Here is a 17,981-nt window from a genome sequence, read left to right as displayed (position 1 = left end):
GGACTTTCCAAGCGCTTAGTCCAGTGCTCTGCACACAGTAAGCGCTCAATCAGTACGATTGATTGATTGATCGATCGATTGTTGGGTAGGGACCGTCTCTCTATGTTGCCAACTTGGACTTCCCCAGCGCTTAGTCCAGTGCTCTGCACACAGTAAGCGCTCAATCAGTACGATTGATTGATTGATCGATCGATTGTTGGGTAGGGACCGTCTCTCTATGTTGCCAACTTGGACTTCCCCAGCGCTTAGTCCAGTGCTCTGCACACAGTAAGCGCTCAATCAGTACGATTGATTGATTGATCGTTGGGTAGGGACCGTCTCTCTATGTTGCCAACTTGGACTTCCCAAGCGCTTAGCACAGTGCTCTGCACATAGTAAAAGCTCAATAAAGACGATTGATTGATTGATTGATTGATTGAACAAATGCCATCATTATTATTCTTAATAGCCTCGGAGAAGTCGGTGTGCCCTGCTGCTGCAGTGGGCCCGGGCCCGGAGGAGGCGCCGCAGCGTTTCCCGCCCTTCCAGTCGTACCCCTGGAGCAGCCTGGAGCTGCGCCACCTTATGCAAGGCTTCCGGCCCGCACCGGGACCTGCAGCGGCTCCTGCAACCGTTGCAGCCGCTGCAGCAGCAGCAGCTGCTGCTGCAGCGGCTGCAGCGGCTGCAGGAGGGGCGGCGGCGGGGCTGTTCGAGCGCCCCCCAGCGGCGGCGGCGGCGGCGGCGGCGGCGGCGCTGTTCGGCGAGCGCGCGCGCGCCGTGCACGCGGACCAGGGCGCGGCCCTGAAGGTGGAGTCGGAGCTGCTGTGCACGCGCCTGCTGCTCAACAACGGCTCCTACAAGTGCGTCAAGTGCGGCAAGGTGAGCGGCCGCGCATGCGCCCTGGCCTGGCGCCCCGGGCCTCCCTCGCGCGCCCCCTCCCGCCCCACCGTTAGAATTGGAATGCTGCCCCGCGCTGCTCTGACCGCTGGGGGACGGGCAGGGTCATTCATTCATCCATCCATCCGTCCATCCATCCATCCATCCATCCATCCATCCATCCATCCATCCATTCATCCCTCCAACCATCCATCCATCCATCCATCCATTCATCCATCCATCCATCCATCCATCCCTCCAACCATCCATCCATCCATCCATCCATCCATCCATCCATCCATCCATCCACTCATTCATTCATCCATTCATCCATCCATCCATCCATCCATCCATCCATCCATCCATCCATCCATCCATCCATCTATCCATCCATCCATCCATCCATCCAACCATCCAACCATCCATCCATCCATCCATCCATCCATCCATCCATTCATTCATCCATTCATTCATTCATCCATTCATCCATCCACCCATCCATCCATCCATCTATCCATCCATCCATCCATTCATTCATCTATCTATTCATTCATCCATCCATCCATCCATTCATTCATTTATCCATCCATCCATTCATTCATCTATCTATTCATCCATCCATCCATCCATCCATCCATCCAGGCTCAGTGGAAAGAACACGGGCTTTGGAGTCAGAGGTCATGGGTTCGAATCCCGACTCCGCAACTTGTCAGCTGGGTGACTTTGGGCAAGTCACTTCACTTCTCCGGGCCTCAGTTCCCTCATCTGTCAAATGGGGATGAAGACTGTGAGCCCCACAGGGGACAACCTGATCACCTTGTAACCTCCCCAGTGCTTAGAATGGTGCTTTGCACATAGTAAGCGCTTAGTAACTGCCATCATCATTATCCATCCATCCATTATTCATCCATCCATCTGTCTGTCCATCCATCCATCCATCCATCCATCCATCCATCCATCCAGGCTCAGTGGAAAGAGCACGGGCTTTGGAGTCAGAGGTCATAGGTTCGAATCCTAGCTCCGCCACATGTCTGCTGTGTGACCTTGGGCAAGTCACTTAACTTCTCTGAGCCTCAGTTACCTCATCTGTAAAATGGGGTTGATGACTATGAGCCCCACACGGGACAACCTGATCACCTTGTATCCCCCCAGTGCTTAGAACAGTGCTTTGCACATAGTAAGCGCTTAACAAATGCCATTATTATTATTATTATCCATCCATCCATTAATTAATTAATTAATTAATTAATTAATTCAATCGTATTTATTGAGCGCTTACTGTGTGCAGAGCACTGGACTAAGCATTTGGGAAGTACAAGTTGGCAACATATAGAGACGGTCCCTACCCAACAGCGGGCTCAGCCCACAAGGGGCTCACCGTCTTCACCCCCATTTGAAAGATGAGGGAACTGAGGCCCAGAGAATAATGGTATTTGTGAAGCGCTTACTATGTGCCAAGCACTGTTCTGAGCGCTGGGAGTGATACAGGGTCATCAGGTTGTCCCACGTGGGGCTCACCATCTTAATCCCCATTTGCCAGGTGAGGGAACTGAGGCCCGGAGAATGATGGTATTTCTAAAGCATTTACTATATGCCAAGCACTGTTCTAAGCACTGGGGGAGAGACAAGGTCATCAGGTTGGCCCATGTGGGGTTCACAGTCTTCACCCCCATTTGACGGATGAGGGAACTGAGATCCAGAGAATGATGGTATTTGTGAAGCGCTTACTATGTGCCAAGTGCTGTTCTAAGCGCTGGGGGAGATACAGGGTCACCAGGTTGTCCCACGTGGGGCTCACCATCTTCATCCCCATTTGCCAGATGAGGGAACTGAGGCCTGGAGAATGATGGTATTTGTGAAGTGCCTACTATGTGCCAAGCACTGTTCTAAGCGCTGGGGGAGAGACAGGATCATCAGGTTGTCCCACGTGGGGCTCACGATCTTCATCCCCATTTGCCAGATGAGGGAACTGAGGCCCGGAGAATGATGGTATTTGTGAAGTGCCTACTATGTATCAAGCACTGTTCTAAACGCTGGGGGAGAGACAAGGTCATCAGGTTGTCCCACGTGGGGCTCACTGTCTTCATCCTCATTTGAAGGATGAGGGAACTGAGGCCCGGAGAATAATGGTACTTGTGAAGCGCTTACTATGTGCCAAGCACTGTTCTAAGCACTGGGGGAGAGACAAGGTCATCGGGTTGTCCCCTGTGGGGCTCACAGTCTTCATCCCCATTTGACGGATGAGGGAACCGAGGCCCAGAGAAATGAAGTGACTTGCCCAAAGTCACACAGCTGACAAGTGGTGGACTGGGATTAGAACCCACAACAGAGCCCGGGCTTGGGAGTCAGAGGTCAGGGGTTCTAATCCCGACTCTGCCATTTAGGATGATGATGGTATTTGTTAAGCACTTACTATGTGCCAAGCACTGTTCTAAGCGCTGGGGAAGAGATATGGTCATCAGGTTGGCCCAAAGTGGGGCTCACAGTCTTTGCCCCTATTTGACAGATGAGGGAACTGAGGCCCAGAGAACGATGGTATTTGTGAAGCACTTTCTATGTGCCAAACACTGTTCTAAGCGCTGGGGGAGAGAAAAGGTCATCAGGTTGGCCCACGTGGGGCTCACAGTCTTCACCCCATTTGACAGATGAGGGAACTGAGGCCCAGAGAAGTGCAGTGACTTGCCCAGTACAGTGCTCTGCACACAGTAAGCGCTCAATAAATACGATTGAATGAATGAATGAATGAATGCCCAAAGTCACCCAGCTGACAAGTGGCAGAGCCGGGATTAGAACCCACGACCTCTGACCCCCAAGCCCGGGCTCTTTCCTCTGAGTCACGCTACTTCTCTAATCCGCATCTCTTATCTGACGTGTGAACTGGGACAAGTCACCTCACTTCTCCGGGCCTCAGTTCCCTCCTCTGTAAAATGGGGATGAAGACTGTGAGCCCCACGCGGGACATTACCTCACTTCTCACCTTCTAGACTGTGAGCCCACTGTTGGGTAGGGACTGTCTCTATATGTTGCTAGCTTGTACTTCCCAAGCGCTTAGTACAGTGCTCTGCACACAGTAAGCGCTCAATAAATACGATTGATTGATTGATTGATTCTCCGGGCCTCAGTTCCCTCATCTGTAAAATGGGGATGAAGACTGTGAGCCCCACGTGGGCCAACCTGATGGCCTTGTATCTCCCCCAGCGCTGAGACCAGTGCTTGGCACATAGTAAGCGCTTCTCAAATACCATGGTGATTATTATTATTCTAATCGGGGGGTCCCCCGGCAGGTGTTCTCCACGCCGCACGGGCTGGAGGTGCACGTACGCAGGTCCCACAGCGGCACGAGGCCCTTCGCCTGCGAGTTGTGCGGGAAGACGTTCGGACACGCCGTCAGCCTGGAGCAGCATAAGGCCGTGCATTCGCAGGTGAGAGACCTCAATAATTAATGCTAATCCCCGTCATTCATTCAGTCTTACTTACTGAGTGCTTACCATGTGCAGAGCTATTGACGCCTGTCTACTTGTTCGGGTTTGTTGTCTGTCTCCCCCCCGTTCTAGACTGTGAGCCTGTGGTGGGGTAGGATCCCTTATCTGTTGCTTATCTGTCTTATCTGTTGCTGAATTCTCCTTTCCAAGCGCTTAGCACAGTGCTCTGCACTTGGTAAGCGCCCCATAAATACGATTGAATAAATGAATGAGAGCAGAGTAGAGCAATAACGAGCGACAATCCCTTCCCACAGCTCACACGACAGACAAGTGACGGAGCCGGGATTGGAACCCACATTCTCTGACTCCCAAATACTAGGCCATGCTTCTAATGCTGCTTGAGAAGCAGCATTATAATAATTATTATTATAAGCATTATAATAATAATAATAATGGCATTTATTAAGCACTTACTATGTGCAAAGCACTGCTCTAAGCGCTGGGGAGGTTACAAGGTGACCAGGTTGTCCCACGGAGGGCTCACAGTCTTAATCCCCATTTTACAGATGAGAGAACTGAGGCCCAGAGAAGTGAAGTGACTTGCCCAAAGTCACCCCCTCTGTCTACCCCAGTGCTTAGCACAATGTTCAGCACATAGTAAGCACTATGTAAACAGCACTCCCATTGAAAGTCTAAATCGATCCAGAAGGGAAAACTTTGGTAGCTAGCTCTCTGGCTTCCAACAGATCCGGGAAAAAGAGCATGGGGGGCAGAGGACCCTCCGCTAGGAGCTTCCAGGGTTCAGTCCAGGCTCCAAGGGAAGTGGAGGATGTAGTCTTTCATCTATTTAATCGATTTGTTTATTTATTCATTCATTAATCCTAGTAATGATGGTATTTGTTGAGCCCTGACTATGCGCCAGACACTATTCTAAGCGCTGGGGTAGACACACGGTAATCAGGTTGGACCTAGTTGCTGTCCTACGTGGGGTCACTGACTTAATCCCCTTTTTTGGTAGACATATGGTAATAATAATAATAATAATAATGGTATTTGTTAAGCATTTAACTGTGTGCCAGGCACTGTACTAAGCGCTGGGGTGGATACGAAAGGATGGGGCTGGACACAGTCCCTGTCCCACGTGGGGCTCACAGTCTTACACTGAAAAATCACCCCACAGAGCCTCGTACCGCATTTGACTGTGAGCCCACTGTTGGGTAGGGACTGTCTCTATATGTTGCCAATCTGTACTTCCCAAGTGCTTAGTACAGTGCTCTGCACATAGTAAGTGCTCAATAAATACGATTGATGATGATGATGTGGCCCAGAGAAGTGACTTGTCCAGGGTCACACAGCAGACAAGTGGTGGAGCCAGGATTAGAAACCATGACTTTCTTTCTGTCTTCCGGCCCCGGGCTGTAGCCACTATGCCATGCTGTGCCCCACTCGCCCCCTGCCATCATAATAACAGTAATAATAATAAACAATAATAATGATTCATTCATTCATTCAATCGTATTTATTGAGCACTTACTGTGTGCAGAGCACTGTACTTAGCGCTTGGGAAGTACGAGTTGGCAACATATAGAGGTCATGGGTTCAAATCCCAGCTCCGCCAATTGTCAGCTGTGTGACTTTGGGCAAGTCACTTTGCTTCTCTGGGCCTCAGTTCCCTCATCTGTAAAATGGGGATGAAGACTGTGAGCCCACCATGGGACAACCTGATCACCTTGTAACCTCCCCAGGGCTTAGAACAGTACTTTGCACATAGTAAGTGCTTAATAAATGCCATTGTTATTATTATTATATAGAGACGGTCCCTACCCAACAGCGGGCTCACAGTCTAGAAGGGGGAGACGGACAACAAAACAAAACATGTGGACAAATGCCAAGTCATCAGAATAAATAGAAGTAAAGCTAGATGCACATCATTAACAAAATAAATAGAATAGTAAATATCTGCAAGTAAAATAAATAGAGTAATAAATCTGTACAAACATATATACAGGTGCTGTGGGGAGGGGAAGGAGGTAGGGTGGGGGGATGGGGAGGGGGAGAGGAAAAAGGGGGCTCAGTGTGGGAAGGCCTCCTGGAGGAGGGGAGCTCTCAGTAGGGCTTTGAAGGAAGGAAGAGAGAGAGCTTGGCGGATGGGCAGAGGGAGGCCATTCCAGGCCAGGGGGAGGACGTGGGCCGGGGGTCGACGGCGGGACAGGCGAGAACGAGGTACGGTGAGGAGGTTAGTGGCGGCAGAGGAGCGGAGGGTGCGGGCTGGGCTGGAGAAGGAGAGAAGGGAGGGGAGGTAGGAGGGGGCGAGGGGATGGACAGCCCTGAAGCCGAGTGAGGAGTTTTTGCCTGATGCGTAGGTTAGCTGGTAGCCACTGGAGATTTTTGAGGAGGGGAGTAACATGCCCAGAGCGTTTCTGCACAAAGATGCGGGCAGCAGCATAAAGTATAGACTGAAGTGGGGAGAGACAGGAGGATGGGAGATCGGAGAGGAGACTGATGCAGTAATCCAGTTGGGAGAGGATGAGAGATTGAACCAGCAGGTTAGCGGTTTGGATGGAGAGGAAAGGGCGGATCTTGGCGATGTTGCGGAGGTGAGACTGGCAGGTTTTGGTGACGGATTGGATGTGGGGGTGAACGAGAGAGCAGAGTCAAGGATGACACCAAAGTTGTGGGCTTATATTCAATCATATTTATTGAGCGCTTACTCGGGGGCACTGAATGTGTCTGTTAATTGTTAGAGTGTAATAATAATAACTGTGGTATTAGTTAAGTGCTTACTGTGTGCCAGGTGATACTAAACTCTGGGGTGGGTACAAGTAAATCGGGTTGGACACAGTCCCTGTTCCACGTGGGGCTCACAGTCTCAATCACCATTTTTACAGAGGAGGTAATTGAGGCACAAAGTGAAGTGGCTTGCCCAAGGTCACACAGAAGACAAGTGGCAGATCTGGGATTAGAACCCATCACCTTCTGGCTCTCAGGCCCGTGCTCTATGCACTACACATTATTAATTATTACTAATAATGGTAATGATTCCTTCAATCGTATTTATTGAGCGCTTCCTCGTTGTGGGCATGCAATGTGTCTATTAATTGTTATAGTGTACTCTCCCAAGCGCTTAGTACAGTGCTTTACACATGGTAAGTGCTCAATAACTTCTATCGACTGACTGCAAAGCAGGTACTAAGCTCTTGGGAGAGTATAATAGTACAATAAACAGGCACATACCCTGACCACAAGGAGTTTATAGTCTAGAGGAGAAGGCTGTGGGGCAGGGAGGGGGGATGAATAAAGGGAGCAAGGCAGGGCAATGCCCAGGGGAGTGGGAGAAGAGGAAAAGAGGGCATAGTGATGATAATAAAGTATTTATTGAGCACTTACTGTGGGCAGAGCACTCTACAAAGTGCTTGGGAGAGTACAGTGCAACAGAGTAGGTAGACAAGATGCCTGCCCATGATGTACGTACACTAATAATAATAATCAATTAATCAGTGGTATTTATTGAGAGCTTACTACGTGCAGAGCACTGTACTGAGCACTTGGAAGAGTACAATACAACAGAATTAGCAGGCACATTCCCTGCCCATAGTGAGCTTACAGTAAGCTCAGCTGAACAATGCTCTGCATACAGTAAGCGCTCAATCAATATGAATGAATGAATGAATGAATGAATACAGTGCTCAAGCGCTTAGTACAGTGCTCTGCACACAGTAAGTGCTCAATAAATACGATTGAATGAATGAAAGTGCTGGGGAAGATGCTCTACTATCAGTCTCTGTCCCACACGGGACTCACTGTCTACAGTCTACTGTCTACAGAGAAGCAGCGTGGCTCAGTGGAAAGAGCCCGGGCTTTGGAGTCAGAGGTCATGGGTTCAAATCCCGGCTCCGCCAATTGTCAGCTGTGTGACTTTGGGCAAGTCACTTAACTTTTCTGTGCCTCAGTTACCTCATCTGTAAAATGGGGATTAAGACTGTGAGCCCCCCGTGGGACAACCTGATCACCTAATAATAATAATGTATTAATAATAATAATGGTATTTGTTAAGCACTTACTATGTACAAAGCACTGTTCTAAGCACTGGGGGGATTCAAGGTGATCTGGTTGTCCCACTTGGGACTCACAGTCTTAACCCCCATTTTACAGATGAGGGAACTGAGGCACAGAGAAGTTAAGTGACTTGCCCAAAGTCACACAGCTGACAGTTGGTGGAGCCGGGATTTGAACCCATGACCTTTGACTCCAAAGCCCGGGCTCTTTCCACTGAGCCACACTGCTTCTCTTGTAACCAGTGCTTAGAACAGTGCTTTGCACATAGTAAGCGCTTAATAAATGCCATTATTATTACTGGAGAGGGAGAACAGATCTTTCACAGATGCAGATGTATGTTGCCAACTTGTACTTCCCAAGCGCTTAGTACAGTGCTCTGCACACAGTAAGCGCTCAATAAATACGATTGATGATGATGATAAAATAAACGATGCATCAAGTGACCCATCCAAAGACACGCAGGAGGTTCTGTGAACTAGCAGGGCACCACTTCTCTCCCTCAGGGCGATGCATGATTCATTCATTCATTCATTCAATCATATTTATTGAGCGCTTACTGTGTGCAGAGCATTGTACTAAGTACTTGGGAAGTACAAATTGGCAACATCTAGAGACGGTCCCTACCCAACAACGGGCTCACAGTCTAGAAGGGGGAGACAGACAATGGCAACATCCAGAGAGATTGTTTACAAGGGCGACAGACGCACCTTGCCCAGCTAATCCCCACTCCCTCTATGGGGGGTTCAAGTCATTCTGTTTTCTTCCCCTGCACTTTTCTCCTTGGGAAGACTGTAATGGTTGGGTTTTCAGTTGGCACAGGAGAATTTGTTTATGTGTTCAGTGGAGGGCCAAATAGTATTACCCCTTTCCTGGGAGTCCCTCTGAATTTCCGAAACCAGATGTAGTTAAGCAGTGTGTGTTTCACACACTCACCCCCCCCCCCCCCAACCCCCACTCATTTACTCTACTGACTATGTTATCTTTGAAACTAGAAAAACAAAAAAACACCCCAAAAGCCCCTTATCGGCCTATGAGCAATTCCCTCCTGGCCTCCTCTCTTCATCCAGAGCATAGGATATTGAAGCCCTGGGGAGGGAGAACATACAATTTAAAAAGTTTTAAGTACAGCCTTACTCCCACCCCCACCCCCACCCCAGGTAAATCTTAACAAACTGAGATTGGGCAAGGATGGAAAGTCTGAAAATTTGAAAATCTGTTGGGGAGGGAGGAGAGGAATGTGCCAGTGGGTGTCAAAAACATAGGTGGGGGGAGGCTTGTGCGGTGGTGAGAGTGTGACTCGGAGTGAAAAATGTTGATGTAGAAAGCACGTGGAGAGGAAGAGGAAAAGGGCGGGGTGGGTGGGGGGATGGAAAGAAGAGTGAGGGAGGTGGGGGCAAAGAAGAATGAGGTTGGGGGAGAGAGAATTTTCTGCTCAGCAGGGTTAGGGGCGGGATGAGGGCGAGAGAGAGGTTTGGCCTTCATTTTGGTCTTTTAGGGAGCCGGGTTATAAGGAGGGCATTATGTGCCTCTTGGCTGTGGGAATGAGTGTCCGGCAGACGAGCTTTGGTTGAAGGGGTTGATGTGGCACTGATTGGCCCTCCTCTTCTTCCTCCTCCTCCTCCTCCTCCTCCACCTCCTCTTCCTCCTCCTCACCCCTCCAGGAGCGCAGCTTCGACTGCAAGATCTGTGGCAAGAGCTTTAAGAGATCGTCCACACTGTCCACCCACCTGCTGATCCACTCGGACACCCGGCCATACCCATGTCAGTACTGTGGCAAGAGATTCCACCAGAAGTCGGACATGAAGAAGCACACCTTTATCCACACAGGTAAACCTCCGCGCCGGAAGGGAGACCCTCAGCTCCCCCTGACTCCCACTTGGCCTGGGGATTCCCTCCTCTGCCCCTCTCTGTCTGTCCCTCTCTTCCCTCCCTCCCCCTCAACACCCTGGGGTGGAAAAGGTCAGCGGACCAGAGCTGCTATTTATGACTTGTCAGGGTAACCGTCTCCGAGTCAACTTCTTGTGATTCAATTAATAAGAATTAGAATAATACTGATAATAATAAAAATAGTAAATGTTAAGTGCTTACCATGTACCAATCAATCAGTCGGTCAGTGGTATTTATTGAGTGTTTATCATGTGTGAGACAATTACTCTCCCCCCCAAAGAGCCTTATTGAAGACACATCTCTTCCAAGAGGCTTTCCCTAAGTCCCCCTTTCCTCTTCTCCCTCTCCCTTCTGCGTCGCCCTGACTTGCTCCCTTTATCCATTCCCCTTCCCAGCCCCACAGCACTTATGTACAGACCTGACATTTATCTGTTTATATTAATGTCTCTCTCCCCCTCTAGACTGTAAGTAAGCTCGTTGCGGGCAGAAGATGGGTCTGTTTATTGTTAGACTGTACTCTCCCAAGCGCTTTGTACAGTGCTCTGAACACAGTAAGTGCTCAATAAATACAATTGCATGAATGAATTGAGCGCTTATGGTGTGCATTGTGCTGGGAGAGTATGATACAACAGAGTCGGTAGACACATTCCCTGCCCACAAGGAGTTTACAGTTTAGAAGGGGAAACAGGGATGAATCTAAGTACCTGAATTATGGATCTGGATGAAAGTTCTGTGGGGCTGAGGGTGAGGTGAATACCAGATGCCCAAAGGATACAGATCCAAGTGTCTAGGTGAGGCAGAAAGAAGACGTAGTTGTGGAAAAGAGGGCTTCGTTGGGGAAGGCCTCTTGGAGGAGAAGTGATTTTAATAAGGCTTTGAAGGTGGAGAGAATCTGCCCTAGATGGAGGGCAAGGGAGTTCCAGGTCAGAGTTCCAAGCTGGAGGTAGATTCAAGATAATCAGGTCAGACACAATCCCTGTCTCTCATGGGGCTCGCAGTCTAAGTAAGAGGGAGAACAGGTATTGAATCCCCATTTGCAGATGAGGAAACTGAGGCACAGAGAAGTTAAGTGACTAGCCCAGAGTCACACAGCTGGTGACTGGCAGAGCCGGGGAAGAGAACCCAGGTCCTGTGACTCCTGGGCCTGTGCTCTTTCCACTAGACCACACTGCTTCTCAGTTAGGACCACTTCATTTAGATGCAAGCCATTTTTCTCAGACTAACTTTGCAGAGCGAGCGCTTCCTTTGGCTTTGATTTGTAATTGGGTTCTTGGAGCTGACAGGTCATTCCAGGTGAACATCTCTGCCGCTGGAGCGGGTGTTTTACAACAGCCAGCAGACACCCGGCTAGCAGATGAAACAAAGCCAAAGACCCTCAAGCCTGAGTCTGACTGTAAATATTTGCTCAGAGATTGCCCGACTATAATATGGCTCCCACTCCACTTTTCCAATCCAGAGGCTCCCAGTCAACAATGGACAGGAGAGGAGATCTGGTCTTCTCAAATTTCACTAGTTAGAAGAGCACCGAGAATCTAGGAAAGCCATCCGATGCAGGGAATTGGATTACCGAGGGAAATCCATTTTCACTATTTCCTGTTGAAGAGAAACAGCGTGGCCTAATGAATGGAGCACAGGCATGGGAATCAGAAGGACACCGCTTCTAATTCCAGCTCTTCCACTTGTCTGCTGTTGTGACCTTGGGACAAGTTTTTTCATTTCTCTGGGACTCAGTTCCCTCATCTGAAAAATAGGGATTAAAACCGTGAACCCCATGTGGGACAGGGACTGGGCCCAACCCGATTAGCTTGTATGTACCCCAGTGCTTAGTACAGTGCCTGGCACATAGTAAGCGCTTAACGAACACCATAAAAAAGAAGGAGGGTCTATTTGCTCACGAACCTGCTATCGAGAAGCTAGGTGTTGGTTAGGGCATTAAGCGAATATTTTAGAGAGTGAAATGGCACATCGGGTGTTTCATTGTGGGTTGTGACCATTTCAGCTCTCACCAGTTCATATCAGTCAATTAATCAGTGGTATTTAATAATAAGGATGGCATTTATTAAGCACTTACTATATGCAAAGCACTGTTCTAAACGCTAGGGAGGTTACAAGGCGATCAGGTCGTCCCACGGGGGGCTCACAGTCCCCATTTTCCAGATGAGGTAACTGAGGCCCAGAGAAGTGAAGTGACTTGCCCAAAGTCACACAGCTGACAAGTGGCGGAGCCGGGATTTGAACCCATGACCTCTGACACCAAAGCCCGTGCTTTCTCCACTGAGCCACGCTGCTTCCCAATGAGTGCTTACCATGTGCGGAGCATTGTCCTAAGCTCTTGGGAGAGCACAGTTCAGCAGAGTTGGTAGACACAATCCCTGCCCACAGTGAGCTTACATCATTTTTGTCTGATGTTACTGGCTTGGTTTCTTTAGAGAGAAGTGTGTCATAATGGGCACTAGCTGAAAGGTTTAAAAATGTCCAGAACTGACTCCCACAAACAGGAGAATGGCCAGTTGTGTTGAATGTGTTGGAAAATTATGCATTTGGTAGCATATGAGCTGATTCTTGGTGAGGGCAAGCAGCACCACCTTTTCATTCTCTCATTTCTTTAACTCACGGTGGAAATTTCCCCAATTTAAGCAAAATTCTGTGACCTGTGATGGAAGAAGGAAGAAAAAAATCCAACCGTCTTAAAAAAAAATCCACATTAAACAAAATTTCATGATCCAAACTTGAATTTTAAGCTCAGTAGTGTAATTATAACTCTAAACCACTGTGGCCTAGAAGAAAGAACACAGGCTGGGAGTCAGAGGACCTGGGTTCTAATCCCGCTCTGCCACTCGACTGCTGTGTGTTACAACTTCTCTGTGCCCATTTCCTCATCTGTAAAATGGGGATTAAATCCTACTCCCTCTTACCTACACTGTGAGCGAGCCCCATCCGAGACAGTAGCTATGTCCAGCCGAGTGCTTAGAACACGGCTTGGCATATAATAAGCGCTTAACAAACACTGTAATCATTATTAATAGATTAACAAGCTCTAAATCGAGTTCTGGTTAATTTTCAGGGCATGAAAGAGGACTGAGAGACTGATACTGTGGAAACCGGGCTTGGTCTCTGGTCAATCTGATCCCCCTTGGCCAGCTGAAATTTGGAAAGTTTTCCGACGGAAGCAAGAGAGTTCAGGATAGGCTAGTCCCCCTCTCTGATTGCCCTTGGTCTGTGACTATCACTCTCTTCTAAGGTAATCGGAACTGCCTGTGTAGGAGACAGATAGCTGGCCGATGCAAGAGTCCGTAGGAAAACAATCCAGCTTTGGACTGTCCTGCAGGGACAGGTGAATATTCACGTGCGCCTATACTTTCTTCCTCAATGGATGAGGGATGCGAACGGCAGAAACATTCCCAAAGTGTTCTTCTTTGTCACACCCTCTAAATTGTGAGCTCACTGTGGGCAGGGAGAGTGTCTAATCAACTCTGTTATATTGCACTCTCTCCCAAACACTTAGTACAGTGCTCTGCAAAGTGTAAGCGCTCAATAAATACCATTGATTGTCACCAAGCGGCCCTGAAGGGCCTCAGTGGAGAGCCAGAGTTGTAATTATTATTGCTTGATTACACTCCCAGGTTGGGGTTTCTGGGCTGTTCTAAACTCTGAGCTCATTGTGGGCAGGAAAGTCACCGTTTATTGTTGCATTGCACTTTCCCAAGCGCACAGTGAGCGCTTAATAAATATGATTGAATGAATGAATGTAGGGTTGTATAGAGAAGCAGCGTGGCTCAGTGGAATGAGGTCGGGCTTTGGAGCCAGAGGTCATGGGTTCAAACCCCGGCTCTGCCAGTTGTCACCTGTGTGACTTTGGGCAAGTCATTTAACTTCTCTGTACCTCAGTTACCTCATCTGTAAAATGGGGATTAAGACTGTGAGCCTCCCGTGGGACAACCTGATCACTCTGTAACCTTCCCAGTGCTTAGAACAGTGTTTTGCACATAGTAAACACCTAATAAATGCCATTATTATTATTATTATTATTATTACCCTAACAGTCTACTATGTCAGAGTCAGGTTTTACTGTTTATAATTTTCTACATGTTTTTACACTTGAGCATTCCTGAACCCTGGGCCACATTTGTCTGTGGCACTAGAAGTCAAGTGACCCATCCTGTTGTTAAGGGCTCGTGTTGAATGTTTTCTTTCTCAGTGGGAGATGATCTTCCCAGGATGAGCTTCTCATTCCCAGCGGAATGCACTAGGGGCCATGGCTTGAGTTGCCGAGTCCCCTGAAACTCAGAGGACGCATTCAGGGAGATGACCCACCGAAGCAGTGTGTCCTCGTGGATAGAGCTCAGGCGTCTGGAAGTCAGAAGGATCTGGGTTCTAATCCCAGCTCCCCCATTTGTCTGCTGGGTGACCTTGAGCAAGTCACTCCCTCCATGCCTCAGCTACCTCATAGAAGCAGCGTGGCTCAGTGGAAAGAGCACGGGCTTTGGAGTCAGAGTTCATGGGTTCAAATCCCAACTCTGCCAACTGTCAGCTGTGTGACTTTGGGCAAGTCACTTAACTTCTCTGTGCCTCAGTTGCCTCATCTGTAAAATGGGGATTAAAAACTGTGAGCCCCCTGTGGGACAACCTGATCACCTTGTCACCTCCCCAGCGCTTAGAACAGTGCTTTGCACATAGTAAGTGCTTAACAAATACCATCATTATTATTATTATTATTAAAAAATGGGGATTAAGAGCATGAGCCCAATGTGAGACAGGGACTGTGTCCAACCCGATTAACTTGTATCTGCCCCAGCATTTAGAACAGTGCTTAGCACATAGTAAGCACTTAACCAGACCATAATAATAATTATTATTATTACAACTTCTCTCAGTTTCCTCATGTATAAAATGGAGATTAAGACTGTGAGCCCCTTATGGGACAGGGACTGCATCCAACCCTATTAGCTTGTATCTACCCCAGCGTTTAGTACAGTGCCTGACACTCCCCCTCCTTCTCTCCCCCTCCTCCCCCTCCCCCTCCTTACCTTCTTCCCATCCCCACAACACCTATATATATGTATATATGTTTGTATGTATTTATTACTCCATTTATTTATTTATTTTATTTGTACATATTTACTCTATTTTATTTTGTTAATATGTTTTGTTTTGTTCTCTGTCTCCCCCTTCTAGACTGTGAGCCCACTGTTGGGTAGGGACTGTCTCTATATGTTGCCAACTTGTACTTCCCAAGTGCTTAGTACAGTGCTCCGCACACAGTAAGCGCTCAATAAATATGATTGATTGAATGAATGAATGACACACAGTAAGCACATAACAGAAACTATTAAAAAAACAAAGGAACAACAAACCCCCCGCCTGCTTCTCATAGTTAGCGAAGTCAGCCAGGGCCAAGCTTGGACTTGATGGGGGTCCTGAAGGCGCTGATTTGTCTAATGCCTCCTTTCTTCCTCACCTCTCCACCCCTCATGCCCTTTGCAGGTGAGAAGCCCCACAAGTGCCAGGTGTGTGGAAAAGCATTCAGCCAGAGCTCCAACCTCATCACCCATAGCCGGAAGCACACGGGCTTCAAGCCCTTCGGCTGCGACCTCTGCGGAAAGGGCTTCCAGCGAAAGGTGGATCTGAGGAGGCACAGGGAGACGCAACACGGCTTGAAGTGAAATGCCACCACTGTTCGGGAACCACCAACAACACTATACTCTCCTTTTCTCTCCCCCTCTTGATCTGTCTTTCTCTCCACTCTCTACCCTTCTCTTCCTTCCCCTTCCGCTCTCCCCTCTCCCCCTTCCATCTCCTTCTTCCCCCCACCAGCCCATTTCACTCGCCATTGCTTCTCTGGACAATCGGAACTCTTTAGCACTATCGTTACCTCCTCTGGACTGCCCGGAAGGAATGGCAGCAAGTCTTTTCGAGCTCGGCCCGCAGTTCGAACCGAACGGCTTGACGCGTTTTGGAAACACTGGACCGGCCTAAACTCCCGAAACCACAGATTCAAGCGGGGTCAGGTGCAGCCCTGTCCATCCCTCTCTGACCCCCTGTCCCTTAAAAAACTCCGTAGGTTGGAGGGAGAGGAAGATGCAAGGTGAATGAGGCGATTGAACATTTATTGAGGAAGTGCGAATGAAAGTAGCGTCCTTTTTGCTTTTGTGGAGTTTCCAGTGTTGGCACGATTTTCCTTCAAGGTCACGGGTGTAGTGTGGAGGGCCAACCCTCCGTGAGTTTGCTGTGTGATTTTGGACGTTGAACTCGACGAGGCATTGCTTCTTTGACAAACTCCAAGATGCACCTTGAGAGCTGATTCCAGGCCAGCAAGGGAGAGAAGTTCGTCCGAAGGGTGGACGGGAGTTTCTCTGTTGGAAGAGGGGGAGACCAGCGAAGGACTTCTCAGGGAGAGTCCAAACCAGAGCAAAGCCTTAACCCTAGAAATGCCCGTCAGTGGCTGCACACCCCTCAACCCCCCGCCCCCCAGGAAGCGGAGAGCTGAAGAGGAGATGCCCGGGAGGTGGATAAACCATCCATTTTGGCACTATCGATTTTGTCATGAGTAACTGGAAAGTAGCTAAAAGGTTACTTAAAAGACTTGTTTGTACATTTGGGTTTCTTAAAAAATTTTTATTCCTAAGCTGTTCTTTGACCTCTAGGTTGGCAGGAATGTGTCATCGATCGATTCTGCCTTAAATACTCTTGCGCCGACCTTAGAGAGAAAATGTGGTGTTTTTATTTTGTCAACGTTTGTAAAATGCCTTTATTTAGACTTTATGGAGTGTATTATGTTTATTGATACATATTTATTAGAGTCATGTTCTAAGTTAATAAAGTATTGAGTATCTTTAGAGATTGCGTTTTCTGTAGGGATGGAGTTTTGGTCGAATGAAGGAACTGACAGACCCTGAAGCAATTCGGATTGGTCTAAGGGGACAACAAACTGCAAAGTCGATATAGGGATGTGAGAAACTAAGAAAAACCAAGGTGCTCACCTAGTTACGCTTTCCTAGATTGAGTATGTGCTACATGCTTCAAAACTATTTTTTCTTTTACTATACTTAGTATCATTTGGGCTTTAATATCAGTACTGTGATAATGAGAAGAAGTAAGGAAGTATTGGATTCTGCTTCTTTCTGTATTATGGGGATATTTTCAGTCCCTTTTACTTCCACAACAAAGGACACAAATCTGAGATCTCTCTCGACCATCAGTGGCCCAGAGAATAATAATTGGGGTGATGGTTAAGTGCTTACTATGTGCTAAGCACTGCGGTAGCAACAAGATAAGTAGATTGGACCCAGTCCCTGTCCCCCATGGGGCTCACAGTCTAAGGAATCATGACCGCAAAAGTGTGAGCTGCCTTAAGAAAAGATTTTATTTTGTTAATATGTTTTGTTTAGTTCTCTGTCTCTCCCTTCTAGACTGTGAGCCCGCTGTTGGGTAGGGACCGTCTCTATATGTTGCCAACTTGGACTTCCCAAGTGCTTAGTACAGTGCTCTGCACACAGTAAGCGCTCAATAAATACGATTGAATGAATGAATGAATGAATGAAGGGGTCAGATGGGCTTTAAAATGGTTGATCTTTCTGCATAACTTTATATGTTTCTCCTTTAAAGCACCTTGTCTTTAATTGCATTCTAGCTCTTTATTGTCCCTGGCAGTAGTGACCTTGTTGAGGTGGAAGGTGCGGGGTAGAGGAGCTTGGCTGTGGTGGGGATCCTGTAAAAGGAATGTTATTCTTTGGGGAATTTGCCACAGAACCACTGCCCTGG

The 17,981-nt window shown here is 48.2% G+C and overlaps 1 protein-coding gene across 1 annotated transcript; it reads left to right on the top strand.

The window, feature by feature from the left end:
* Nucleotides 1-423: 423 nt before the first annotated feature.
* Nucleotides 424-16,981, top strand: GFI1 (growth factor independent 1 transcriptional repressor). Its single transcript, XM_038745619.1, has 4 exons — nucleotides 424-858; nucleotides 4,140-4,277; nucleotides 9,995-10,160; nucleotides 15,705-16,981. Exons 1-4 carry the CDS (start codon nucleotides 424-426, stop codon nucleotides 15,881-15,883), a joined length of 918 nt encoding a protein of 305 aa, XP_038601547.1. The 3' UTR covers nucleotides 15,884-16,981.
* Nucleotides 16,982-17,981: the final 1,000 nt, after the last annotated feature.

This window comes from Tachyglossus aculeatus, chromosome 4, assembly GCF_015852505.1.
Source record: "Tachyglossus aculeatus isolate mTacAcu1 chromosome 4, mTacAcu1.pri, whole genome shotgun sequence".
Classification (NCBI taxonomy): domain Eukaryota; kingdom Metazoa; phylum Chordata; class Mammalia; order Monotremata; family Tachyglossidae; genus Tachyglossus; species Tachyglossus aculeatus.
Note: the sequence above shows the minus strand (reverse complement) of the source record. Positions and strands in the feature narration are given on the sequence as shown.